Genomic DNA, 26,610 nt, shown 5'->3' on the forward strand with positions numbered 1-26,610 from the left:
GACTATTTCCCAGATACTCACTTTCACCTGCCCTCCCCCAACTCACCACTTTAGAACTTCCAGAAAGTGCTTTTGCTAGAGTTAAGTACCGTGTTTCATATCTGCGAGCTCTCCCTCACTGGTTACTGGATTATTTCCTAGAGTCTCTCTCCGTGTCAGCTTTGATCCCCTTTTGGAGCTGTGTAGCTGTATTTGGACAAGTGTTTTCCTTTTAAGGAACAGAATGCTGCTGTGCTTTCTATATTTCATGAACAACAATGTTAAAAACATAGAAGTTTGTTTTTCTTCTTTCTGTCATGGGCGTTCTATAACAGAAACCCTGGAATGCTTACCTGCATAGATGTGTGCGGAGTAAGAGTGGGCGATGACATTCTGCACTAACATACTGAAAGTGATGGGATGAAGGTTTCCACTTTTCTTGAGGTTGTCCCTATACTGCAGTTTTGCTGTATTTTCATTTCTGAGATCGTCATGCTTACAGCTACAGTGTTAAGATACATGCCTATGTTTATGTTTCTTCTCACGTCTGATGAATCTAGTTAAGCCCCCAGATGATCCGTGAATACAGGTAAACTTTCTGGATCTCCAAGCCGTGTCCCACCAGCGTCAGTGCAGGAAGACAACAGAGGTTGTCCCTTGAACCGCTGGCTGCCTTGTTAACTTAGCATCACGAGCTACTGCAGACGGTGAAAGAGTTCTTGTGTCCTCTCAAAAATGAGAAAATCAGTGGAGCCTCCCACAAGACATACTAGTCCCGACCCAGGGATCAAACCCAGGTCTCCCGCATTCCAGGCAGACGCTGTAACCTCTGAGCCACCAGGGAAGCCCACTAGTGCAAACGAAGGGGCGTCATTTCTACCAACCTGTTAAGAGTCAGGGGACGTCTTCCCTTTGTGAACTCAGACCGTTTCCAAGTGACTTGTCTTAAACGTCTTCCAAAACTCTCTTTGTGAAGGAGATTGCTACAGTATCACAGCTCTTTTTAAACTGCACCGCCCGCTTCTGGACCTCTTGTCTTGTGTTGAAGAGAAACAGAGGTTGTTCACTGCTGATGCGTGACCCTTCCCGCTCTGCTGAAGTAAGTGCTTCTCGGAGCTGCCCCCTGTGCCGCGCCGCGCCCTCTCCCCTTCTCCCAGATGACCTCGCCCTTCCGCTCAGCTCGCTCACACGCCGCACTCCTGTGCTCCATTGTCCATCAAGGTGCAAGGCCGCCTCACCCCCACACCGAGGTTCCTTTATTCCACCTCCTCCTGATTTTCTTGAATCCCATGCCTCTATTGCGTCTTCGTAGTTGAAGGCTTGGTGTCCATTCCAGCTTCTCTCCTCCGGGCTTTTTTTTTTCCAGCTGATTATTACATCGTTTCACCTTCTTCCCAGTCTTGCCACAATTCTCCCCAAGATGAATGTTGATCTCTGGAGTGACATCTTGGTAAATGCATACAAACCTCTCTCAGATCCCCAAAGGAGCCCCTTTCTGTCCCTCCCTTTGCGTGTTTGTCCCCTAGACCACCCTGTCCCGCCTCGCCTGCCAAACTCCTCATCTAAGTCTTACCTGGGCCACATTTTCCTTCAAGACTTCCTGACCACCTTCCCCCTTCAGGCTGCCAGTTTTGTCTCCTTTGTATTCTCGACTACACATAAATCTGATGATACCTGTAGTTTGACTTGATTATAACTTTATATCAAAATGCTTCTCACCCTCTTTACAGCAGGAATCGTTGTTCTTATATCCCTAGTGTCTGGTTTTGTGCTTGATAAATTAGTCTGACTTACTTAGTGTCTGATGACCAAATGAATATCAGTATCTGCATTCTTTTTAGCATAGGATGATTCTGTTTCTATTAATTATTCAAGGATTTCTTCCTCTCTTCATCGCTTTATATTCAAAATTGACCTTAGAGGACAAACTTGACCTTGGAAATTAAAACACTGAAGTAGAAGATCTAATGAGACAGTTGCTTCTTGGGTATCCACAGCCTTTCTTAAAACTGTTCCTAGACATTTAAAACAAACGTGTAGTAGTGTGACAGACAAAATGTACTGAAATTCAGAAGATGGTTTTATTCAGGCCATTATAATGTGGAGCTCACTCTTTGATGGGGAGCGCTCGCGGGAAGAAGCCCTGGGGTTCCACAGAGCCAGGGACGCAAGGGTGGCATTGAGAGTCTTTGGGCAAGAAGATGTGAGCGCAGGGCGTCTGAATCTGAGTTGGTGGAGCAAGAAAGGTGGCTGGGTGATGGAGAGCAGTGGTGCTTTGGAGTTATCCTTTTCTTCAAACACAGGGGTGGCAGCTTTCCAACCAACACAGTTTCGCAGGTGCACAGGGCTCAGATTCCGTTTTCTCAGTCCCAGAGAACAGGACGTGGTTCCTCAGCAAACAACTTGGACATGATGGTAAACCTTCTAAGTGAGGCAAAGCTGAGTCTCATAGCCTCGGGAATTCTTGCTGATGCTGGTTCATCTGCCATTGGCAAAGGTTGGTTGTTTTCGGGCCCTGAAGATTGGGCATTGTAAAAGAGGTATTCCTAAAGTGAAAAGGAGCAAACAATTGACTTAGACAGTTGAACTGTATGAAGACTCGGGAGCTGAGCCTTCAGGACCCCATGAAGGAGCAGCCCTTAGTTTTGCAGGACAGCTTCTCAAGTGTCCTGAGGAGCTCCATCAAGGTTGCCCACAGATATGGCCACTTCTCACACAGAGGCATGTGCCAGACGCTCCCGGGGCCTGTGCAGAGAGGACCCTGCCCGCCGGGCTCATGTTGGGCAGCAGTGCCCATGGCTCCAACAGAGCCAGGGAGAAAGGCGCCTGCAAGGTCACCAAAGGCCAGACCAGGGTCCTGGCCGCCTGACGCTGGCTCCTGTTGGTGCCGAGACTTTAGTTTGGGGGACTGTAGGCAGATGCTGAAGGAAACCAGAAACACTGGCGATTCAGTAAGGACTGGCAGTTTGGGCGAGGCAGTAGGACCTGGGCCAGGGTGCAGATAGGGATGGAAACTGGTTTTTACCTAGAGGAAGAGGAAGTCTAGTAAGTCTCTACCACACAAAGCAGAGTTTTTGCATCTACCAGTTCCCTGCAGTGGCCACAGAGGTGCAGAGTCATTCAGTGAACGTGGCTAAAATCCAAAGTCCTGGAATGGTGTTCAGTAAACACTGCAGAGTTTCCCATAGAAACGGAATTTTTTTCTATCATCCCTCCCCCAGTAATCAAAGAAAGATTATTTATGATCACAAAATAAGGCTGGTCTCATTAGCTGTGTTTAGATAGGTGCAGCAAGAATGCTAATTTACCACCTAGGCCTTAGGTTTGATTTTCGGGAAGTTTTCTTAAGGAATCGTAGACTGTAACATTTAAAAGCCTCTTGGGGTAAGGAAGCCAAGCCAAGAGCCTGCTGTCAGATTTCACCTGCAGTGCCTCTAAATGTGGGTGAATCCCTTTCTTCTGAGGTGCCCACTGTCTGCTGTAGTTCTTGGGCCTGCTCAGTCAACTCCCTCACTCCGGGACACTGTAAGCCAGGGGCCAGGCTTGCCGTAAATAAGCTACAAGGATATACTGCACAGCACAGGGAATATAACTAGTATTTTACAGTAGCTTTAAGTGGAGTGTAAGCTGTAAAATTTTTGAATCATTATTTTATAACTTGAAACTAACATAATATCATAGATTATCTATACCCCAATTTAAAAAAGGAAACAGTAAGGAAATCCCTCCCCCCAATTTTTTTTTTAAGTATTTTTTCTTTTTTGGCACTGTTTAAAATACTGGGAGTTCAATTTCCATAATATTTGGGAATTTTAGGAATATTCGGTTTGTAGGCACTTTATTTCTAAGCCATCAGCTTCTTCAGGAGATTTTAAAATCTCAGTTGGTAACACCATCTCAAGATGCTTTTCTCAGGATGAGAGGGGCCTTTCTGGATTACAGGCATGGATGCATATACACACAGAACACACACAGAGCTTGTAATTTCAATTTTAAAATTTCACTCATAGCTAAAAATTTCTCTCATGGCATAAACACGGAAATCCAAAGTTTAGTCCAGATATCTACTCCCTGGTGGCATGAAATTGTTAATAGTTTTGAGCTGGAAGTAGAAAAACAAGCAGAAAAAACTCTGTCATCTGTCAGGGAACAAAGATCTTTGTGAACCATCAACCCATTTGCAGAGATCACTAAGTGGTCAGACCGTGAAACCAAAAGAAACAGGCACCACAGTGAACACTCAGAAAGTCAGTAAACATCAAACCTTTACCATGGTATTGCTGGACTAGAGTCCGGACTCCAGGACTTGACCTGGTCCCGATGCTGGGACCCTGAGTCCCCACTCAGAAAGGGTCCCGAAGATGCCTTCAGCCAGGGTTACCTGGGCGGGGAAGCGGGGCCAGTCCCATGTGAGGCCCAGCCCCAGATCTGTGAAAACAAACGCACGAGACAGTCGAGCCCATTCTTTTCAGACTAATGTGACAGGAGCGTGGGGAGCCCTGCAGAGGAAAGGCAGTGGCCTGGGGCTCCCGAGGCACGTGAGCAAGGGGGTCGTCAGTGAGTCTGGTGGGAACCCCGGGGAGGCAGGAGATGGGCTTTTCCAAGCCTCTGAGGAAGGGCGCCGGCCGGCCGTGCGGTTTCAGAGCAGCGGAGCAGAGCGTGGGCCCTTCTGCTGCGCTTTCCCAAGAACCTGAAAGGGTGCGAAGAGTTCTTACCCAGCCTTCTAGGTTCCAGGGCACAGGGACCAGGTCAAGTTCAAGTTTGTTTTGGAGAATCAACTTTTCATAGAATGGGAACGCCTCTTACAGGACAGGGAGATCCAGGTCTCAGTCTTGAAGGACCGTTTCATTTTTCAACACTGACTGGTTGGTTCGAACAGAGGTTAACCCATTTTTTTTTTTTTTTTTTTTTTGGTCTTTTCAAATAACGTTAACTAAGATGTACTGATCCTCATTAGCTTTGTGCCCTGTGGCTGTCACCCTACGTGTAGCTTCACAGCCAGGGTGGAGCAGGGCCAGGCTACCATCATTAGGAGAGAAGAAAACAGCTGAAGTTTCTCCCCATTTTTATTACTTTTGTTGAAAGGTGACATGTAGCAAAGGTTACATAGATAAACGACCAAGTTAGGAAATGTATTCTCATGAAATCACATTCTGTGAAGGTTATAGTTTACAAAGCTGCTCGGATTCATATCTGCTTTCAGCAGAGTAATTAATCACTTAGCCCTGTAGGAGTACTTCATTGTCTGGTTTCTTAGATGAGACACATGAGGTAGGGAAAGGCCAAGTGGCCGTCATAAACGAAGTCACTAACAAGTGAGCTGCAAAAAGATGTACTGAATTGCAGTCTTCTTCTGGGTCTCCTAGCATCTGATTGTGTCTTTTATGCTTCATATATTCTTTCTGGATAATTGCCTGGTAGAAGGTATTTTCCGGCAGTGATGGCATTCTAAGAGGAGGAAAAATACCTTGACTTCTGTGCACAGAGCTTTTATTCTGCTCAGCAGAGCATGCTGAATGCTTGCTGCGCTTCAAGTACTGTAAGGGGTAAATTGATAATTGACCCTCTTAAGTGGTTTTTACAGTGGTGGTTATATGCCTTGCCAGTTCACAGAATGTTCACCTGACAACAGTTAAAACTTGCTCTTATGAAGATTTTCAAATAGAGGAAAAGTGAAAGAATTGTCCACACGTTCCCAAACCAAATTTGTGTTTGCTCCCCCACAGTTTAGTAGAGCCATTTTACTGATAAGAGGTTGTGGTGAAGGAAAGTTCAGGGCCCAAAAAGAACATGCTTGGAAGACCCTAGCTCCCCAAAAACCCTTAGGGTTTTTAGTAACCCCCAGTTCCCACCTCACCCTGTCCCCTAGTAAGTACTTCTTTTTTTTTTTTTTAACACCAAAAACGTTTTGTAGTGGAGTATAGCCGATTAACAACGTTGTGATAGTTTCAGGTGAACAGCAAAGGGTCAGCCAGACACACACATGTATCCTTTCTCCCCCAAACCCCTCTCCCATCCAGGCTGCCAGGTAACATCGAGCAGAGTTCCCTGTGCTGTACAGGGTCCTTGTTGGTTATCCATTTCAAATATAGCAGAGTGTGCCTGGCCTTCCCCAAGTCCTGAACTGTTCCTCCCTGCCCCGGAAACCATAAGCTCACTTTCTACGTCTGTGAGTCTCTTTCTGTTTTATAAGTTCAGTTCTATAGTTTCTTTTTAGATTCCACATATAAGTGATGTCATATGGACATTTCTCCTTCTTTGTCTAACTTATTTCACTCAATATGACACACTCTGGTCCGTCCAGGTTGCTGCAGGTGGCATGATTTCATCCTTTCTTAATGAATGACTAATATTCCACTGTATGTATGGACCACATCTTTATCCATTCCTTTGTGGACATTTAGGTTGCTTCCGTGCCCTGGTGATTGTAAACAGTGCTCCAGTGAACGCTGGGTTGCGTGTTATCTTTTCGCTGCAGCCCCTAGTAACTTCTGGTCTACTGCTGTCTCTACAAGCTTACCTTTTCTAGAAATTTTGTAAATAGAATTATACAGTATGCATCCTTTTATATCAAGCTTTTTTTCTCAGCGTGTTTTCAAGAGTCATCCATGTTGTATATATGAGAACTTCATTTGTTTTTATGGATGAATAATATTGCGTTGTATGTATATTCCAAATTTTGTCTATCCTTTTATCTACTGATGGACATGGGTTGTTTTCACCTTTTGGCTCTTGTGAAAATTCACATACAAGTGTATGAGTCCTTGTTTTTCAATTCATTTTGATACATGCCAGGAGTAAGTTTGCTGGCCCTGTGGTAATTCTCTGTTTCACTTTTTGAGGAGCCACCAGATGTTTCCCACTGTGGCTGCATCATTTTATATTCCAGCCAAAAGGCGTGTGGCTTCCAGCACAAGCCCTCATCAACACTTGCTGTTTTGGGGGGTTTTTATTGCTGTTGTTGTTATTGTAACCATCTTAGTAGCTATAAAGTGGTATCTCATTAGGTCTGGTATCTCATTTGAATTTCCCAAATGACTAGTGGTGTAGAGTGTATTTTCACGTGCTACGGGCCATTTGCTTATTTTCTTTAGAGAAATGTCTGTTCAAGTTATTTGCCCATATTTAAAATGAGTTGTCCTCTTTTTGTTGAGTTGTAGAAGTTCTTGTAAACCCTTGTCAAATGCATAATTAGCACATATTTTCTCCCATCTTTTGGGCTATCTTTTCACTCTCTTGATAGTGTTTTCTGATGCCAAAAAAAAAGTTGTTAATTTTGATGAAGTCCAATTTATTTAATTATCTTTTTTGCCTCTGCTTTTGGTGCCATAATTTAAGGAACCAGTGTCATGAATATTTTTCCCTATGTTTTCTTCCAAGAGTTTTATAGCTTCTGCTCTCAAATTAGATCCATTTTGAGTTAATTTTTTTCTATAGTGTAAGGTAAAGATTCAGGTTTATTATTTCATGTGTGGTTATCCAGTTCTCTCCACATCATTTGTTGAAGAGACTATCCATGAACAATCTTGGCAACCTTGTCAAAAATAGTTGACCATAGATGTGAAGGTTTATTTCCAGACTTTCAATTCTGTATTCACATCTATCCCTATGCAGTACTATACAATCTGAGTGCTATAATTGTGTAGTAAATTTTGAAATCAGAAAGTGTGAAATCTCCATCTTGTGGTTCTTTTTCAAGATTGTTTTGGCTATTTATGTTTCCTTGGAATTCCATATGGATTTTAGGATGGATTTTTCCATTTCTACAAATATTGCCATTGGAATTTTGGTAGAGATTGCATTGAATCTGCTGTGGCAAGTATTGTCATCAATAATATTAAGTCTTCCAGTTCATGAACACCGACTGTCTTTCCATTTATTTAGGTCATGTTTGATTTCTTTTAGCAATTAAAAAAATTTTCAGTGTACAAGGCTTGCGTTATCTTTGTTAAATTTATTCCTAAGTATTTTATTATTTTTGGTGCTGATAAATGGAATTGGTTTCTTTGTTTCCTTTTCGGTATTGTTCATTCCTAAGGTATAGAAATACAAATAAGTTTTGTGCTTTTTTTGTTTCCTGCAACTTTGCTGAATTCATTTGTCCTAACATTTTTTTATGGCTTCTTCATAGAGTTTTCTGCCTGTAAGATCTTCTCATCTGTGAAGAGAGACAGTTTGATTTCTTCCTTTGCAATTTGAATTTCTTTTTCTTGCATAGTTTCCTGAAAAGAACAGTAGCTTGGTTTTGGACATGTCACATATGAGACCCTTACTAGACCTCCAGATGGAGATGTCAGATAGGAGGAGAGTCTGAGTCTTGGCCTCACGGAGTGGGTCTTAGCTAGAAATGGGAAGTTGAGGCTGTAGGCCTTTTGCTCCTGCAGAAAGCCCTGAGGCCATGTGAGGGCTCCTGGGGAGTGAGTGCAGGTAAGAAAGAGAAGCAGCCTGAGGTGCAGTCAGTCATGGAGAAGGAGCCTGTTGATCAGAAGTCAGGAGCGCTTCCTCTGCCTGCCCCACTTCATGCCTTCGTTCTAGGAATGAGCACTTCCCACCGATGACGTCCTACAGGCTGCTTCTGGATGGGTCCCTAGAAGAAAGTAAATGCCTTGGAATGACCTCTGCAGGGTTTTACTTGGGGTTGGCCATGTCGCTGGCTCTGTGTAGTCCTCATTCTAGGATGACACTGAAGCCAGAATCTTACACCTGCATAAAGACCTTGTCTCCAGACTCAACCCAGGGAGCCGTGCTCACGTTCCACTTGTATCCAGGACAGAGGAGAGATGACAAAGGATGTTCTGGAGGGAAACCAAAAACACAGGATGATGGTTGTCCATTGTTGGCTAGCTCTGTGCCGTTTCTGAGGTCTTCCTCTGAGTATCTTTTTCATTCACCTTGTCCCTTCCTTCACTGTCTCTCAATACCCCCATGTGGCACAGAGGCCCTGAGTCCCCATGTGTCCCCCTGGGTCCTTTGGGCACCTTTGGTTCCTTCTCATTCACAGGACCATTCAAGGCACTGCTTTGTGTGCCGTGATGGTTTCGAGGTCATACTGAGCAGCTGGTTCCATTTCAGGCACATCACATGACCTGAAAGAGTGTAAGAATAGTGTGCATTCACATTTGTTTTTTAAATAAAGAGAACATTTAGGGGACTTCCCTGGTGGTCCAGTGGTTAAGAACCTGCCTTCCGATTCAGGGAATGTAGGTTTGATCCCTGGTTGGTGAACTAAGATCCCACATGATGTAGGGCAACTAAGCCTGTGTACCACAATGAAGACCCGACACAGACAAAAGTAAATAAATAAAGGTATTTTTTTTTTGATAAAAGAACATTTGCCCTAATGTATATCAAACTATAAAACAGTAGTCATTTCTAGTTGGTGGAACTACAGGGAAATTTATATGTCTAATTATGTATTTCTGAAACATTTAATTCTTTGCTAGCAGCATGCATAAGTAAAAAGTTTTTAAATTTTTATTTTCAAAAATTTGCAGTTGCAGTTAATAGGAGATGCCAATACACAAATAAGCAGTTCCATTATCTGTGCTTGTGTGGAAGGGATGAAAGAACCTGCTTGAGTCAGGTAGCAGAAGCTTGAACATTATTGTGTACTTACATCTGAGACTAAGAATATGGTTGCCTAGAAGCCTCAGGAAAAATGGTTTCTAAGCATGCAAGAAAAACATCTCTCTTACGCTCTGCTTCCTTGGAAGCGTATTAACAGTTTGGCACCTGTGGAGGCCCACTAGGCAACTGGTAGAATGAATTTCTGGAGGGAAACTGTTTTTTTTCTCTTCCACCTCATGTCCTGGATTATTTTGGATTGGTTTGGGGATAGTGTCTGGATTTCTCTCTTTTGGGCTATTTTTTTTTTCCAGGAATATAAAGTTTTTTTCCTTTGATATATGCTTAAATGTTTACTTTTAAGTGATGTAACTTTTCAGAAAACAAAGTTTATTTCTGTGGGAAAAATACTTTTTATATTTTTGACTGTTTTTTGTTCCTTCTCTTTTGACATCCGTAGCCAACAAGAACATTAGTCATGACAAGCATGCCATCTGAGTAAGTACTCGTTGTTTTGATAACTTTCTCCTCGATACAAAGTTTGGACTTTTCGTTCATAAACTGTGCTGGCACTTGGGCAGCCCTCACGTCTGTGCTGTGTCCATGTTGCTCTCTGTAATTAATACTGGAGTCAGAAGAGCACTGGAAATAAGAGAGGTGGTGAAAAGGCTGTGAACAGTTCACCACGAAGACCTTTGAGCGGCTTGGACGGCATTTAGAGGCGTTTTAGTGTTTGCCGCTCCTCTTGCTCGTCTTGATCTGCACGGCTCTGCGAGTCCACAACCCCCACCCCGTGAAGGCCCCGTAAGTGGAGCCTCGCTGGTGGAAGCACTTCCCTTAAAGATCTTAAAGAAATGCTTTAGTGGGACGCTTTCTACCACTGTGGTAAAGCAGCTGTCTGCACATCTGCTGGAAGCATTCACAGCTCCCTAGCGCACTCTTATCATCTCCCTTAAACATTAGCACAATGTTGCACATCCAAAAAAAATACCATGCCTTATTCTTTGCAACAGATTTTTGAATTTTTATTTAAAGAGGAAAAAAAAATTTTTTTTAATAGCAGAAATTTTAGGGCTTTAAGATATCCATCAAAACACTGGGAAATCTCAGTGAAAAACAGGCTGCAGAAAGTGCATGCTTCCAAGACTCTGGGTAGCGGGATCCCGTCCCACCTGTGGCATGAAGTGAAAAGGACTGGTCCTTCAAAACCCACATGTTATCTAGTGAAAAAGAAGCACGCTCACAAGTTCTTTTTACGTCTTGTGAAATACATCGGTCATCCTAAATAGTTTAATACAGAAACGAATAATTGAATATTGGTCTAACATTTTTAAAAGTCTATATTTTTGCCCCAAATTTGAAAAACAGAAAAACACTGATAGCTAACTATTTTCTCAATCGAAGGTTTGAAAGTCAAACTCTTCATTTAGGCCATTTTGAATCTCTTTTTGATTCATTCCTGCCCCACAAATACTTGTCAGAAGGTAAGAACAAGACTTAGATGTTCTAAGGTCATATTGATTAGCCGTGTTTTGCAAGGATCTTTGTTATTGATTAGCACATCCAGCGAAGAGGTAGAAGCTCCCAAGACTTGGAATGACAAAATCATAGATATGGAGGAACAGGTTTCTAGAGAGCATCTGGCTTAGAGGTTTTCACTTCTTTTTGCTATTGTTTTATTTGCATTTTGTACCCCTCCCCCGATTTAAATATTTTCTGCAACTCCAGTAAGCATATATCCTCTGGTTAAAGTGATGTGTCCGGTCCTGACTCATCTATCTGCTACACCCTGGGGATCCCTGGAAAATTCTCACCAGGGTAGAGGTCAGGCCTTGTATTTCACAAGTGAAGAAATAGGTCTTGTGATCGGCAAAGCCCAGATCATCGTAACTGAGAAATGCCATAATATAAGCAGGAGATAGTTGGAGACAATGTGCGTAATCATGGACAAAACTGCCTCTTTCCTTTTGGAATGTAATTTTTGGAGATGAAAAGTTTCTTAACTCACTGTGCACGTCACAGCGTGGCTCAGAAAGCCTATGTGGTGTTCATGTTTTGGCAGGGATTTCCCAAAGCTGCTGGCAGAGAGGGGGAAAAGCAACATGTCAAAGTTAAAGGCATGATAGAAAGGTGATCGTAAAAGGAAGAAAGGGAATATGAAGAGTGATTTGGGAAGAAAGTTAGGGAAGAGAAATATTTAAAGAGAAAAAAGGGTACTTAAGGCATTAATGGAATGACAAATCAGAAGATAAACAGTGATGAGCTTTGTGAAATTTGCCCTGAAGTTTAATCCGAAGTTTTAATAAACAAGACATATAAAATTATATGTTTGACTCTTGATAAATGTTTCATTTTTAAAATAAAAGAAGTGAGGATCTTGGTTCTGACAGTGCAAAAACTAAGTCCGACAGGACTCAAAAGTACACACTACCGGGTCTGGGTGTCGAGGAGGCCTGGTGCAGGGGGCTGGCCGGCCCCGCCGGGCACCTGGGGAAACCGCTTTTAGCTTTGGAGCCGCTATTTCTTAGCCACTAGAACAGACAGTTGGAGTTGAGATCTGAAATTTATTTCCCCTAGATTTCAAGTTATGAATTGCAGGGAAACGAGCACCACAGAAGAAATCAGTGTACATTTTTTCCTAGTTTTTTTACATTTTAGTTCTTTGTAATCCCCTTGATGTGTATGCATAGGAAACACATCCAACCGTGTGTTGATTTTTCTCCCCGCTTCACAGAAAGTACGGCGTGGTGATCCAGGTCGTGAACAAACTGAAGGGCTTCTCACTGGCGCGGGAGGTGTGTGGTAGCACCACGCACGTGCTGGCTGGGAAGCCGCGCCGCACCCTCAGCGTGCTGCTGGGCATAGCGCGCGGCTGCTGGATCCTGTCCTTCGAGTGGGTAAGCCTCCGCGTCCGCACAGTACGCATGCGCGTCCCAGGTGCTCGCCCCAGGCTGAGTGGCCGGCAGGCCCGTGTTAGTCCCGCCCTCTCTCCCCTGATGGTCCTCGCCTCCAGCCCTGATGGTCCCCAGGAGGATGAGCAGGTAGGTTTCCAGGTAAAGAGCTCACGGCCACGAGAAGATGTAAGATTAGAGCAGACTTGGAATGAGAACGCCCAGTGCATGTTCTCACAGTCAAATGCTCTTTCTTCTGTGCTTGATCGAGAATTAATGTGACCTATGTTAGCAACGGTTTAAAAAGCCAAAGGAATTCCGTGATTGTTTTCACAGATGGGTCTACTTACTGAGAGACATGTTCGTTTAATCCCGTTTGGATATGTTATTATCTATGCATGTCTATCTTTAACATTACTTGCCCTTATTTCTGTGTATTAAATGCAGAGTTTGAGGGGGTTTTTTAAGTCATTTTTTCCCCCATTATTATTGAAATTGAAATTGTTTCTTACTCTTTCTATTTTTACTTTGACCCACAACCCGTGGTCACTCCAAAGCATTACTGTCTGATGAGGGTAGCATCGTTGGTTACTTGCGTCACTATTTTACATCTGCTAAGTACCCAGCCTCCCTTCTCCTCCCGCTACTGCTGTTGTTCAGTCACTAAGTCATGCCAGTTCTTTTGTGACCTTGTGGACTGTAGCCCGTTAGGCTCCTCTGTCCATGGAACTTCCCAGGCAAGAATACCAGAGTGGGTTGCTGTTTCCTTCTCCAGGAGATCTTCCCAACCCAAGAATCAAATCTGCATCTCCTACATTGCAGGCAGATTCTTTGCCACTGAGCCACCTGGGAATGCTCTGTTAGTTTAAGCCAATAGAATTATAATATGCAAATAAACAGCAGATATATTTGCAAGTTCAGCTGTGGTCTTTTTCCCTTGTTATGATTTAACCTGCATCTCTCTCTGGTGTGTGAGGGTTAAGATATTAGTGGTTGGAGTCATGAAGTGGAAAAGGCTGGAATTCCCCCCACAAAGTCCTGTTTGTCTAGGCAACAATTAGGAATTACCTTACTTAATTATATACAGAGCACTGGTCCACATTTCTTTGTATGCAATGTCATTAATAGCTCCAGCCTCTGTGAATGAATATCCTGTTTGCTTTCTCTCCAATTCACAGTGTCTCTGTTTATCAGTCACCTCTTCCTTCCCTCATGTCTCAGAGGAAGACATTATCTTTTATGAGGCCAGGCAGCTGTGCTCTGTTCTGTACCAGCTTGTCCTCCTGGAACGCAGAGCCAGTGGAGGGCACGGGCATGAGGGCTCGCCCTCCCTGCTACCGGGCGCGGGAAGCCCTGCCTGGGTGCCCCCGTTTCTGCCCCAAGTCCTGCCAGGGTTCCACCACTAATCATACGTAGAAACAGCCAGGTGTGCACTCAACATCAGGCCACTGTGTGAAATTAGCCTCTCTCTGTGGGATTAACTGCTATCCGTGAGCAAGGTGGGAAGTGAAACATGTTATCTGATAAACTTCCTGTGTTCAGGCGGGACTGCCTGCCTGGGCCTTCCTGCCCGAGGGAGGAGCCTTGCCCACGGTGACATAGTGAGCGGACTAAGTGTAAGTGCAGTAATAAGCCAAGAAAAGGAAATAAAAGACATTTAGGTTATAGCGGGGAAGAGAGGGAGCTACCTCTGTTCTCAGACCACATGAGAGTCTGTGTGGACAATTGCAACAAATCCACCAGAAAGCTCTCAGGATTAATAAGTGAGGTCAGCAAATTGTTGGCAAACAAGGATTCAGTCGTACAAGGTCAACACTAAGATGGTGGTGGTGTTTAGTTGCTCACTTGTGCCTGATTCTTTGTGACTCCCTGGACTGTGGCCAGGCTCCTCTGTCCATGGGATTCTCCAGGCGAAGATGCTGGAATAGGTTGTCATTTTCTCCTCCAGGGCATCTTTCCAACCCTGGGATCGAACCGAGGTCTCTTGCATTGACAGGAAGATTCTTTACCTCTGAGCCACGGGGGAAGCCCCAACATTGACATACTTAAGTTTAAATCCAACAGAAAAGGGTGTGCAGACTCTGTGGCCTGGAGGGTTGGAGCCGGCAGAGACAGATCGTGCACAAGGACCGGAAGACTCAGTACGGTTCAAAGACCCTCTCCCCTAAAGTGCTTTGCAGATTTAATGTGTTCCTCCTCACACTCACAGGCTTCACTGACGACACACAGGCTGACTTTCAGATGTGTATGTGGAAAACGGGACAGCCCAGCTGGGACAGTTTAGAAAGCAAAGCACAGAACTGGAGGCACATGCCCGCAGGGTCCATGGTACTGTGTTAGTGGCCCTTGGCCATGTTAAATTACTACAAATTTAGAGGCTAACCGCCTCCCGCCCCCCCCCCCCCCCCCCCCCCCCCCGACCTGAATTCTCACAGCCTCTGAGGTCAGCAGTCTGCATAGGCTTCCCGGACTCACGGCCAGGTGCTGTGGGGCTCTGTCCCTGCCGGAGGCTCCGGGAGAGCTCCTGCTTCCTGCCCCCTTCAGCTTCTGCGGGCCGCCCACGGCCCGTGGCTCGCAGCCCCTTCCAGCCGTGATGTCACCAGCCTCTGCTTCACTGGTCACGTCTCTGACTTCCTGCCTCCATCATTCGTTTATTGGGACCCTCGTGGTCTCGCAGAGCCCCCCGCATAAACCGGAGCACCTCCCATCCTGAGGTCGTTAGTGTCACTGCACCTGTAAAGCTCCTGTCTCCACGGCAGGTCGCAGACCCCTGGGACTCCTCCAAGGATAGCTGCAGGGCCCTTCTTCTGCCTGCTCTCACGATAATGCCGATGCGTTATTTCCATCAGGGCCGCGTAACACTGCTGTATCCCTGGCTGATGACACTTAATTGATCTGAATTCTGTATGCTTAGAAAGACCCAGAAGGAGGAAGGCCATGTGAGATGCAGAGCCTGGTGCGGTGCATCTGCACGTTGAGGCTCCCAAGGCTTCAGCAGCTCCAGGGGGAGGGTGCCTGGGCCAGGTTCGCCCTCAGAGGTCTCCCTCCCGCCCTTCCGGAAGGGATGCTGTCTACACCTTCATGTGGGACTTTTAATCTTCAGAACGGGGTTTGGTCATTGTAAGCAAGGAGACAGACTGGTCAAAAATAGAGCTCACTGAGAAAAAACTAAAGAGGAGTTACTCACAGAAAGACTAGAGTAGGTCACCCTGGGCCTCCAGCCATCCCCAAACTCTGCATGTTCTTCCTGACGCGGAGCTCGCCCACGGTGCTGGCCCAGAGCGAGGCTGAGCCACAGGGGAGGGTTGGCTGTGGACCCCCAAGACTTGAGCAAAGGCAAGACTGGGGCGGGGCTGTATTAGTGCCAAAGCCCGGAGCCTGCCTCAGTCAGGGTTTTAACACTAGCAAGACAGTGCAGGACAGCATTCGGTTAACATTTTAAGTAGCACATTTTACCTGCCAGTATAATGATTTCAGGGCTTCCCTGGTGGCTCAGATGGGAAAGAATCTGCTTGCAATGTGGGAGGCCTGGGTTCAATCCCTGGGTTGGGAAGAACCTCTGGAGGAGAGTATAGCAACCCACTCCAGTGTTCTTGCCTGGAGAATCCCATGGACGGGGAGCCTGGCAGGCTACAGTCCATCGGGTCACAAAGAGTTGGACACAACTAAGTGACAAATCACAGCACACCATAATGATTTCAAACAGTGGTAAAGCAGTTTCTTCAAAATTTAATGGAATTTTGCCCTTTTTAAGCCACTAATTAAGCCACTGGTTCTTCTGGAAGATAGGACTTCTGACAGGTTTATATATTTCACTTGTCTAATATCTCATATATCCAATGCCTTCTACTAAGAAGACTGGAATACACAGGTAGCTGTTCAGAGGGAGAGGATGGAGTGAAAAGGACTGCACTGAAAATGCAGTTTCATTGTACGTCTGTATGCACATGTAAATCCAAATGTGCTTGCTCTGTGTGGAGGTTCCCATCAGTTTCCCCTAAAGAATAATAAGTTCAGGACAGCGAAATGGTGAGCTACCCTGCTGCCCCCTGATTGGGGAGTTTAATCATCCCCAGAGAAAATGGTACATCATGTGAATTGCCAGCCTGGACGAACCACAAGCTGCCGTCATGATTGCCAGGAGAAATATCAACAACCTCAGATATGCAGATGACACCACCCTTATGGCAGAAGGAGAAGAAGAACTAAACAGCCTCTTGATGAAAGTGAAAGAGGAGAGTGAAAAAGGAGGCTTGAATCTCAACATTCAAAAAACTAAGATGGCATCCAGTCCCATCGCTTCGTGGCAAAGAGATGGGGAAACAATGGAAACAGAGACAGACTTTTATTTTCTTAGGCTCCAAAATCACTGAGGATGGTGATTGCAGCCATGAAATTAAAAGACGCTTGCTCCTTGGAAGAAAAGCTATGACAAACCTAGGCCGCATATTAAAAAACAGACATCATTTTGCTGACAAAGATCTGTCTAGTTAAAGCTGTGGTTTTCCATGTACAGATGTGAGAGTTGAACCCTAAATAAGGCTGAGCACCGAAGAATTATCCTTTTGGACTGTGGTGTTCAAGAAGACTCTTGAGAGTCCCTTGGACTGCAAGGAGATCCAACCAGTCTATGCTAAAGGAGATCCTGGGTGTTCATTGGTAGGACTGATGTTGAAGCTGAAGCTCCAATACTTTGGCCACTTCATGCGAAGAGTTGACTCATTGGAAAAGACCCTGATGCTGGGAAAGATTGAGGGCAGGAGGAGAAGGGGGCATCAGCAGACAAAATCTGAGGCATCATTGACTCAACAGACATTAGTTTGAGCAAGCTCCAGGAGATAGTGAAAGACAGGTAAGTCTGGTATGCTGCCGTCCATGTGGTCACAAAGAGTCGGACATGACTTAGTGATGAACAACAGCAAGGAAAATGAGACGGAGGGTGCTGAGCCGCCCGGGTGCCGGGAACCCTTCCGGCTGGGCAGCCTTAGGGAAGACATCCTATCTCCCTGAGCTGCGACTCCTCCTCTGTAAGACACACCCAGTGACAGGATGTCCTTCATAGGATCGCGTGAAAGCTAAGAGTTACAGATGTGTGGTGCTCCTTGAGGCACCTGACCAAAAGTAGGGATTTAACACGTTAGCCTTACAACAGAAATAACTTAGTAACCTCCTGCAAGAACTGTAAAAATCAACTGCTGTATCCTGTCCCCATAGCCTTGTATAGGGAAAGAGTACTGCTGAGTCGCTTCAGTCGTGTCCAACTCTGTGCGACCCCAGAGACGGCAGCCCACCAGACTCCCCCGTCCCTGGGATTCTCCAGGCAAGAACGCTGGAGTGGGTTGCCATTTCCTTCTCCAGTGCATGCAGGTGAAAAGTGAGAGTGAAGTCGCTCTGTGGGTCGACTCTTAGCGACCCCGTGGGCTGCAGCCCACCAGGCTCCTCCGTCCATGGGATTCTCCAGGCAGGAGTGCTGGAGTGGGGGGCCACCGCCTCCTCCGGGAAAGAGTACATCAGCCCTAAAGTTGACCAAAGGCGCTTGCTCTGGGCCAGTGAGCACTTGGTCGAGGACTAAGTGAGGGAGGCTGGAGGTGGGGGCGGTCTGGGTGGGCATCGCGGGGGAGCATCTGCATCCATCCTTATGTCTTTGCTGATCCAGAGGCCGACCGGAGGATTTCAGCGTGCTTGAGAGCCCACTTCCCCGGAGGCACTGTGGTGCTGATCTTCTCCAGAACCTTCAGAGTACTATTTCTCCAAGCAGTTGCTCTCAGGTTCCAAAGATAGTTTTGGAATTCGTGTCTATGCAAACAGCTTCCCAGCGATGTGCAAACCCTCCCAATTCGTGGAAAACACCAACCCCTGGGAAACCGAAAAGCACAGGATACGCTGCGGCTTAAAGAAAAATGCCTGGTCATGTAATTGTGATGACTCAGAGGCTTCCTCTAGTGGTGGGGGGCGGGGGGGGGGGGGCAGGTTGTGACGTGTTCACTGATGCTTATAGATGAAGGCCTTGGAAAACACCATAGACACGAACTGAACCCCTTTCCCTGTCCAACTCCATCATAAGACAGACATGCTCCCTGATTCTTGAATGGCCTCCTTTGATTTTCTAAAATAATTCAAGCAAACAAACGTGATAAGCTGTTCTGAGAGACAGAAGTTGCGCCTGCTGTTTACAGAGCCACACAGGGTAGTTTCTAAAGCTTAACACACAGCACAACGGTCAGCGACTTGTTCGTGACTCTGGACAGGAGCTTCGAAGGTGACGGCTTCTGTTCGGGTCAGTGCTAGAAGAATCCACACACTTCCTGAAGGATCTCATATCTTTGTGTAAAAGGAACGACTCTCTCCCTGTGGTCTGCCTCCTTTCTGCTTGTCCCCAATGCAATTTGGGGGATTCTTAAAATATTCCTTTTGGCGAGCGCTATCAACTCGCCTCCAAGAAAAACATCACTGGGAATGTTTTTATTTCAGGGTTTGTGTGGTATTCTCTGGAAATTTTTTGTAAAGGAGAATTCTAACAGCTCTTTAAAATTAGATGGTTGTATGTGGCCCGGTTTATCATATCCAAAAAATTATGGTGATTTTATAACACAATTCAGTTTGGATTTTTACTTAATCTTTTTTGTGTGTGTTTGAGAAAACCATGTTGGCATCTGCAGCTTGTTTCCAGCAGCTCCTACTTCCACTGTTCACTCTGCTGTTTTCAGCAAAGCAAGTAACTTTTCTCCTGCTTCATGATCGAGCTGTCTGTCAGAAACATAGAAATGTAGGCCTGTGTCCTGTTCAAGAGGGACAGCAAGTAACACAAAAGAAAAAGAGAGAAATTGGTTTTACCAGAGTGTCCCTTTAGACTAGTTTGTTATATTTTGTTCAAGTGTGGGGCTCCTTGAATTCTCTAGAAGAAGCGTCTTTCACTTACTTAGCGTCTGCCTCACTCTTCCTGGCATTACCTGAATTCCGCCCCACCTGCATGCCCTCTGTCCCAGGAGAGGGGCCCCTGCGACATCTTCTCCCTCTGCTTCCAGTACACGCCGCTCTGTCCCCCTTTCAGACACACACAGGAGTGACTCAGCCTCTGTGTTCAGGTTAGAAATGTTGATTCTGACTGCTTTTGAGTTAGGCTTTGATGGGGACACTTAAAGCTAAGTCTCTTATAAATGCAAATTCAGGGCTTAGAAGCTTAATCAGTCTTGCAGCCAAATTTCAAGGCAGCGTAACTTGTAACAGAAAAGAAGAGAAGCGCTTCACAGTCCAGGATGTCATAAATCAAAACGTGATGTCCTGGCGGGTCAGTTGTCTTGAAATACGGTGATTCCGTTTGGACTTTTCCACACTGACCTCAGTAGGCGATGCATCTGAGAGATGTACGTTATTAGGGTGAGCGCAGGGTCAACTGTCTGAGGTAGAATGAAATGGGCTGTAATCCCTGTAGTCCCTGCAGCCCGTGCCTGTGTGTCGCTCGGAAGAGTGCTTAGTCACCCTTCTGAGCTCACAGCCAGTGCTGAAACCAGACTGGAATCCGGCCTTTTCCCTGGTACATCCCTGTCCTCCTGAGACTGCTCAGGAGGAATACATCCTGAAACTGTCTTCTCTCTTTTCTTTATAAACCTGAAGTGAGTGGACTAACCCTGAATCATTTTTAGACAGAATGCACTTATGCAGTGTGCCTGTGGCCAGGGTTCCCGAGCTGTTTTCCTGCATTCTCTAGCTAACATTTATGGGTTCCCGAGCTGTTTTCCTGCATTCTCTCGCAAACATTTATTGGCTGCAAGGCACTGATGATGTGAGAGTTCCACCTCGGGTCTTCAGATCTTACTTGCTTTGATTCCAAAGTCATTTTGACTGTGCCAGAGATTATATTTTGATGAAGTACTTACATTTTAAAAAGCATTTTCACATCCTCTGTCTCCTGGACCCCGTGAGATGATAAACATTGTTGTGTTTAGTGGTGGAGACACTAGGAAAAGTAGCCCTTCTGACTTGGATATCAGGATTGACTCTTTGAAATAGGCTTGATAAAGATACTACCGTAAGGCACTGGGTAGAAGCAGTCATCTCAGAGCACACCTACTCTGACACTTTTTCATGTTAAAATAATGGATTCTGTTTGAGGACTGACACAGAGCCTGCCTCCCTGCTCCTTTCCCTTGTGGTTCCTGTAGAGTGCCCAACCCCTCCTCTGGGGCCCCAGAAAGTGGCGGCCTGCAGGACTCCGGCACCCCATCCACCATCCTCTCAGCCCACCAGGTGTGCCCATCCCACCCTGGAGGAGCGGGCTTGCCCGCAGCCTCACCACTTGCAGACAGATGTGAAAGGGGACCTGTCGGCTTGTTGTTGTTCAGTCGCTAAGCTGTGTCCACCTCTGCGACCCCATGGACTGCAGCACACCAGGCTTCCCTGTCCTTCACCAACTCCCAAGTTTTCCTCAAACTCACGTCCATTGATTCAGTGATGCCATTCAACCATCTCATCCTCTGTTGCCCCCTTTCTCCTCCTGCCTTCAGTCTTTATCAGCATCAGGATCTTTTGCAATGAGTCAGTTCTTCATATCTGGTGGCCAGAGTATTAAGGAGGGAGAGAGATACCAGATTAAGGTTCTGTATGTTAAAGCAGAGGTCTCTGTGTTCGGCAAGCAGGGTAAATGCATAAGGCTACATGCGAGAGACCCCGAGACCCCATCCTGTTTAGTGCCCATCCGTTTCAAAACACGGCCTTCAGGGCTCTCGTTGTTTCTATTTTATTTTGCTTAACTTGGGGCAGCCAAGCAGAAGTGCCAGTTCTTAACTTTCCCGAACCTCACATTATCTCTTCCTCACTTTATGCTTGAGAATTCTAGGATCTCCACTTAGTCTCCGTGGAACTGAATCACAAATTCAAAGCTCAGTTTCAGAAAAAGCTTCAGTTACACCTGAAGTTACATCTTCGTTATTTAACCTTTGCAACTTTCCGCTGAATCCCTAGACTTCTCTGTGTCTCTGGCGTCCCAAGGAAGCAGTGCTCTCCTTCAGCAACAGCACGAAAGTTTCACCTTCAGGTTTTCACCAGAAAATGCAGCCGTGATTTCATTCTCTGGGACTTTTCGAAAGTGAGATTCAGCCCTGCATCGTCACAATGGCTGTCAGTGACCTTGGGAACTCTGTGAACTGCCATTCTGTAAGGTTTCTGAGCTCTAACCGGAGTCGCCATAGATTGCCACAGAGCATCCTTACTGTTCAGTCACTGTGCTGGACTCTTTGAGACGCTGTGGACTGCAGCACGCCGGGCTTCCATGTCCCTCACCATCTCTCGGACGTAGAACCAGGCAGAGCATCAGACTTAACCTCTCTCCATCTCTGCATGAGTCCCTTCTGTGAACTGGGCTTCAGTGGGAATAGTGGCATTTTGAAGAGAGCTGATGGGAGAAGTGCTGGAGTTTTAAAAACCATTGTAATGTCTTTCAAAACAACATTGACAACATTTTGCTACCTGATGCTTACTATGTGTGATCCACACAATGAGTTTCTCCTAAAATTCATTGCCCTGGAAGGTTCCCTACAGAAAACCTTCTCAGCTCTTCTTTACCAGATAATAAGACATACATAAAAGTGATTTTGCAGCTGAACTAGCAGCTTGCCTTAGATGGCGTGATAGATCTACATCTTAGTTCTTTTGAATTGATCTGTATTCTTTTGCAAGAACAGATAATGCTGTGCTTGAATATTAAAGTTTGCATAACCTGATAATCTATCAAGCACTGGTCGTTCTCAGAGAGTTCACAGACCTGAGACACACAAACGCAGTCATGGGCTCTTGTGAAGTGGGGCAGGAGGAGATGCTTCTGTCCTTCACAAGGTCCTTCCTGCCTTCCTCACGGGCTGCCTGCTACGTGCCGTATCACACAGCCTGGGAGAGGGCCTTCAGTGGCTAGAGAAGCGCATCTCCACCGGCTTTATTTCCTATAGATAGTTTATCTTCGTTTCATTGTTGTTCAGTTGCTCAGTCGTGTCCAACTCTTTGCGACCCCCTGGACTGCAGCACACCAGGCTTCTCTGTCCATCACCATCTCCCAGAGTTTGCTCAGACTCATATCCATTGAGTCAGTGATGCCATCCAACCATCTCATCCTCTGTTGCCTCCTCCTCCTCCTCCTGCCCTCAGTCCTTCCCAGCATCAGGGTCTTTTCCAGTTCAAAAGCACCAATTCTTTGGTGCTCAGCCTTCTTTATGGTCCAGCTCTCACATCCGTACATGACTACTGGAAAAACTACAGCTTTGATTATAGGGACCTTTGCTGGCAGAGGGATGACTCTGCTTTTAACATGCCGTCTAGGTTTGTCATAGTGTTTCTTCCAGGGAGCAGCCATGTGTTGCTCATTTGGTCTCACTGGGTGATAACAACAAGAGAGACTAATACATAAGTGTTAATTTCTGTGCAGGACTTTTTTCCTTTTGTTGTTGTTCAGTCACTAAGTTGTGTCTGGCTTTTTGCAACCCCATGGACTGCAGCGTGCCAGGCCTCCCTGTCCCTCACTTTCTCCCAGAGTTCACCCAAGTTCATGTCCATTGAGTCGGTGATGCCATCCAACCGTCTCTTCCTCTGCCGCCCTCCTCTCCTTTTGCCTTCAATCCGTGGATGCCTTCTTGAAGTAAAACATTTCATTGTTAAACTGTGAGCAGTATTTTTGGTAGTAAAACTCATGAGAGAGTTTTGGCCATACCCTCCTTGGCACAAGGGTCTAGGACCAGACCAGGGCTGTTTCGGGTGTGACTGCAGCGCCTGTGTGGCAGACACCGGTTGCTTAGTGGTCACAAGCTCTTCAGGACAGAGGCTGTGCCTGTCGTGTCTTACGTGGCCCAAGACTTGGGCTGGGGCGTGAGGCGCAGCACTTCCTAGCAGAATGGATGAGTGAGCAGATGGGTGACTAAACATACTGTCATTTCTTCAAACGGCTTGGAATTTCTTCTAGCCTCTGAGCTAAAAATGTCATTTTAAAGATTGTACATCATTATAAATTACACAAGAGCCCATGTAGTTCGTGTGTTTCTTGTTAACATTCATGAAAATAAGATGACCTAATGCTCATTTCAGGAAAACCATCTTATAACTCAAATTCACGGAAAGAACAAAAAACAGTGATTGCTCTTAGTAGCCATAATATTTGGTTTATTGTCAGTGCTGGTAATAATAATTTCCACTTTGTTTTCATACAGTGATGTTTCTGCTATTTATTTTAGTTACATTGGAATGTGTTATATTTATTTCTTTGTTTTCATTTTGATAAGAAAAGTAGAGCTTGTGTTATTTATAAAGATGTTTGGACTTCACATTTAAGTACCCTGGTGAAATTCCGGGTCACCATGCTCTCTACTGAGCAATATGTAAAAAGTGGCTCATTGTGAGCAGTTAAGCTCTGAAATCCAAGAATAACCCATCTTCATTTTCGCAGCCTGGAAAAGATTGGGTAAAATATAAGCAGAATAAATCTAACTTCAGTGCCTGCATGTGATTACAGCCAGACATTTTTGTAAGAACATTCAAGTACATATCAACATGTAGCTTCTTTTTTCCTCTTCCCATCTGATATTTCGTCTCTGTCAAGTTAATATCTCTTACAAAAGGGAGAAGAATTCTTAGCTACTTATTTTTAGCACTTTATTGCTTTTTTTTTGTTTTGGTTAAATAGGTTGTATTAAGTTTTTGGTTTCCTGCCATGCCCCCATCCCCTTTTTTGAGACAGCTGAAGCAGTGCTTTTCAAACCTTAAAAACCTGTGAATCACTTGAGGATCTTATTAAAATGCAGATTCTGGGGGTCTGGGTCTTGGGTTCTTCATTTGCCCCCAGGTGATGTTTTGGCTGCTGGTCTCAGGACCACATAGGGAAGAGCTGGTGCCCAGTGAGCATGTCTGAGAATGGGTATGATGTTAGTCACATAGAAAAGTAAAGAGTGTGGGGCTGCCTTGCTGGGAGACTGACGTACGCTCAGCTTGTCAGTGTTGTGGTTCAAAGTCGTGTCCGACTCTTTGTGACCCCATGGACTGCAGCACGCCAGGCTTCCCAGTCCTTCACCATCTCCTGGAGTCTGCTCAGACTCATGTCCATTGAGTTGGTGATCCCATCCAGCCATCTCACCCTCTGTCATCCCCTTCTCCTCCCACCTTCAGTCTTTCCCATCGTGGTTATTAAAAGTTATACTATTGATAGCCTCAGTGTTTCAAAGTGGAAACTGAAACTTGAGCAGTTCTAATAGATTGCTCACAGTCACAGTGCTTGCAAATGGTGAATTTGAGATTTGAATTCAGCTTTTCCTCCATCCATAGGCCTTGGACTTTCTGACATCTAAGTCCAGAGGTAACCTAGAGGATATTTTGATTTTTTGCTTCCTTAAACTTTGATATATTCATTCTGTGACTGCACACCATCTCTTTGTGTTTTCAAAAGATTAATGGGTAAGAGTGAATTTTGTTCCCAGCATTGCCATTCTCCAGCTGTGTGACGAGTAAGGCAGGACGTGTCCAGAGAACACTCAGTACTGATTTACTGTTATTAAACAAGCTTGTTTTTTTGACACCTGTTGCTAGTCTCCCTTCAAATCTTGAAACCTTGAAGCCAAATGAAAGAAGCCAGAAGGTCACATATTGTAAGATTCCTTTCATATGATGGACCTGAAAGGGGAAGGTCCTTGGACAGAAGGCTGAATAACAGTTAACCAGGCTGGAAGAGAGAAGCGGATGAGGAGTAACCGCTTAATGGGTACGGGGTGTATTCCTGGCCTGACCCAGAAGTTTCAAAACTAGACAGAGGTGGTGATTGCTCAACAGTAAACTAAATGCCACCGGGCGGAACACTCTAAAATGGTTACTTGTGTATTCTGTGAATTTCACCTCAAGTTTCAAATCCCATGGAAAATTGCCTCACCCAGGCAGACTACTGGACAGGCTTGTTTTTTTTTTAAGTGACTTGATGGCATTATAGAAAACATTTCTTGGTGTTCTGAGATGTGTTGGAAATACTTACTTTGGAGCAAACATCGTTACCTTGAAACTTAGCCAGTTCAAGTTGGTCTTTCTGGGAGACCAGACCTGCTCTGTTTTCTGGCTCTAAAGTGTTCAGGACTTAAGCATCCTATTATATGGTTATTAGAAGTTACACTGTTGATAGCTGCAGTTTTTTTATCCTGAAGCTTAATCTAGAAACAACTTTATTGCCACAGCACTTGCATTAACTACATGGATATTTTTGTAATCTATAATAATATATAATATTTTCATATGATAAAAAGGTTAACTGACTTGCCTCTTGTCACAAACCTGTAAAGAGATGGGCATTGGTTTAACCCACTTGCCTGGGTTCTGTGTTAAACAGTACATGATACTGTCTCTTTGTGGAAAAAAAGCATAAATATCATTATTCTTTCTAGAAAAAGTTAAAGCAACGGACCTAGTAGCACATTCTCTTAAGGTTTTATTGTTTCAGGAAAATCAATTACTCTTATAACCGAGGCAAAGAATCTGTGAGATCTGATGAGAAAAATATAATTTTATTTTTATAGTTCTGTTATTAGCTTAAAATTTTTAAAATTAGCAGTGACCAGTTTTGTTACTCTTGGATAGGAAACACATTTGCAAACGCTGAATATATGTTTCTGTGTCTCCACAGACTCCTACAACAAAGGGTTGTGTGTGTGTTTTTAACCCCAGTTGATGTGGGGAAGGATTGTTGTTGTTTTCCAGTTGCTCAGTCACGTCCAACTCTGTGTGACCCCGTGGACCGCAGCACGCCAGTCTTCCCTCTCCTTCACTATCTCCCAGAGTTTGCTCAAACTCATGTCCATTGAATCGATGATGCCATCCAACCATCTCACCCTCTGTTGTCCCTTTCTTCTGCCTTCGGTGTCTCCCAGCATCAAGGTCTTTTCCAATGAGTCGGCTCTTGGCATCAGGTGGCCAAAGTGTTGGAGCTTCAGCTTCAGCATCAGTCCTTCCAATGAATATTCAGGGCTGATTTCCTTTAGGAGGGACTGGTTGGATCTCCTTGCAGTCCAAGAGACTCTCAAGAGTCTTCTCCAGCACCACAGTTTGAAAGCATCAATTCTTCCACATTCAACCCTCTTTAGGGTGCAACTCTCACATCGGTACATGGCTACTGGAGATGGAAGGGCAGAAAGTTTAATTTAATTTTATTTAATTATTTAATTTA

General features: G+C 45.1%; 1 protein-coding gene across 3 annotated transcripts in view; it reads left to right on the forward strand.

The window, feature by feature from the left end:
- MCPH1 (microcephalin 1) overlaps positions 1-26,610 on the forward strand; it is a 227,715-nt gene that overhangs the window by 60,039 nt on the left and 141,066 nt on the right. For all 3 annotated transcript variants that reach the window (XM_052661246.1, XM_052661247.1, XM_052661248.1), the window contains 2 exons: positions 10,004-10,041; positions 12,278-12,440. In XM_052661246.1, coding sequence (XP_052517206.1) covers positions 10,004-10,041; positions 12,278-12,440 — 201 coding nt within the window. The remainder of the gene's footprint in view (positions 1-10,003; positions 10,042-12,277; positions 12,441-26,610) is intronic.

The sequence above is a fragment of the Budorcas taxicolor genome, chromosome 24 (genome assembly GCF_023091745.1).
Source record: "Budorcas taxicolor isolate Tak-1 chromosome 24, Takin1.1, whole genome shotgun sequence".
NCBI lineage: Eukaryota > Metazoa > Chordata > Mammalia > Artiodactyla > Bovidae > Budorcas > Budorcas taxicolor.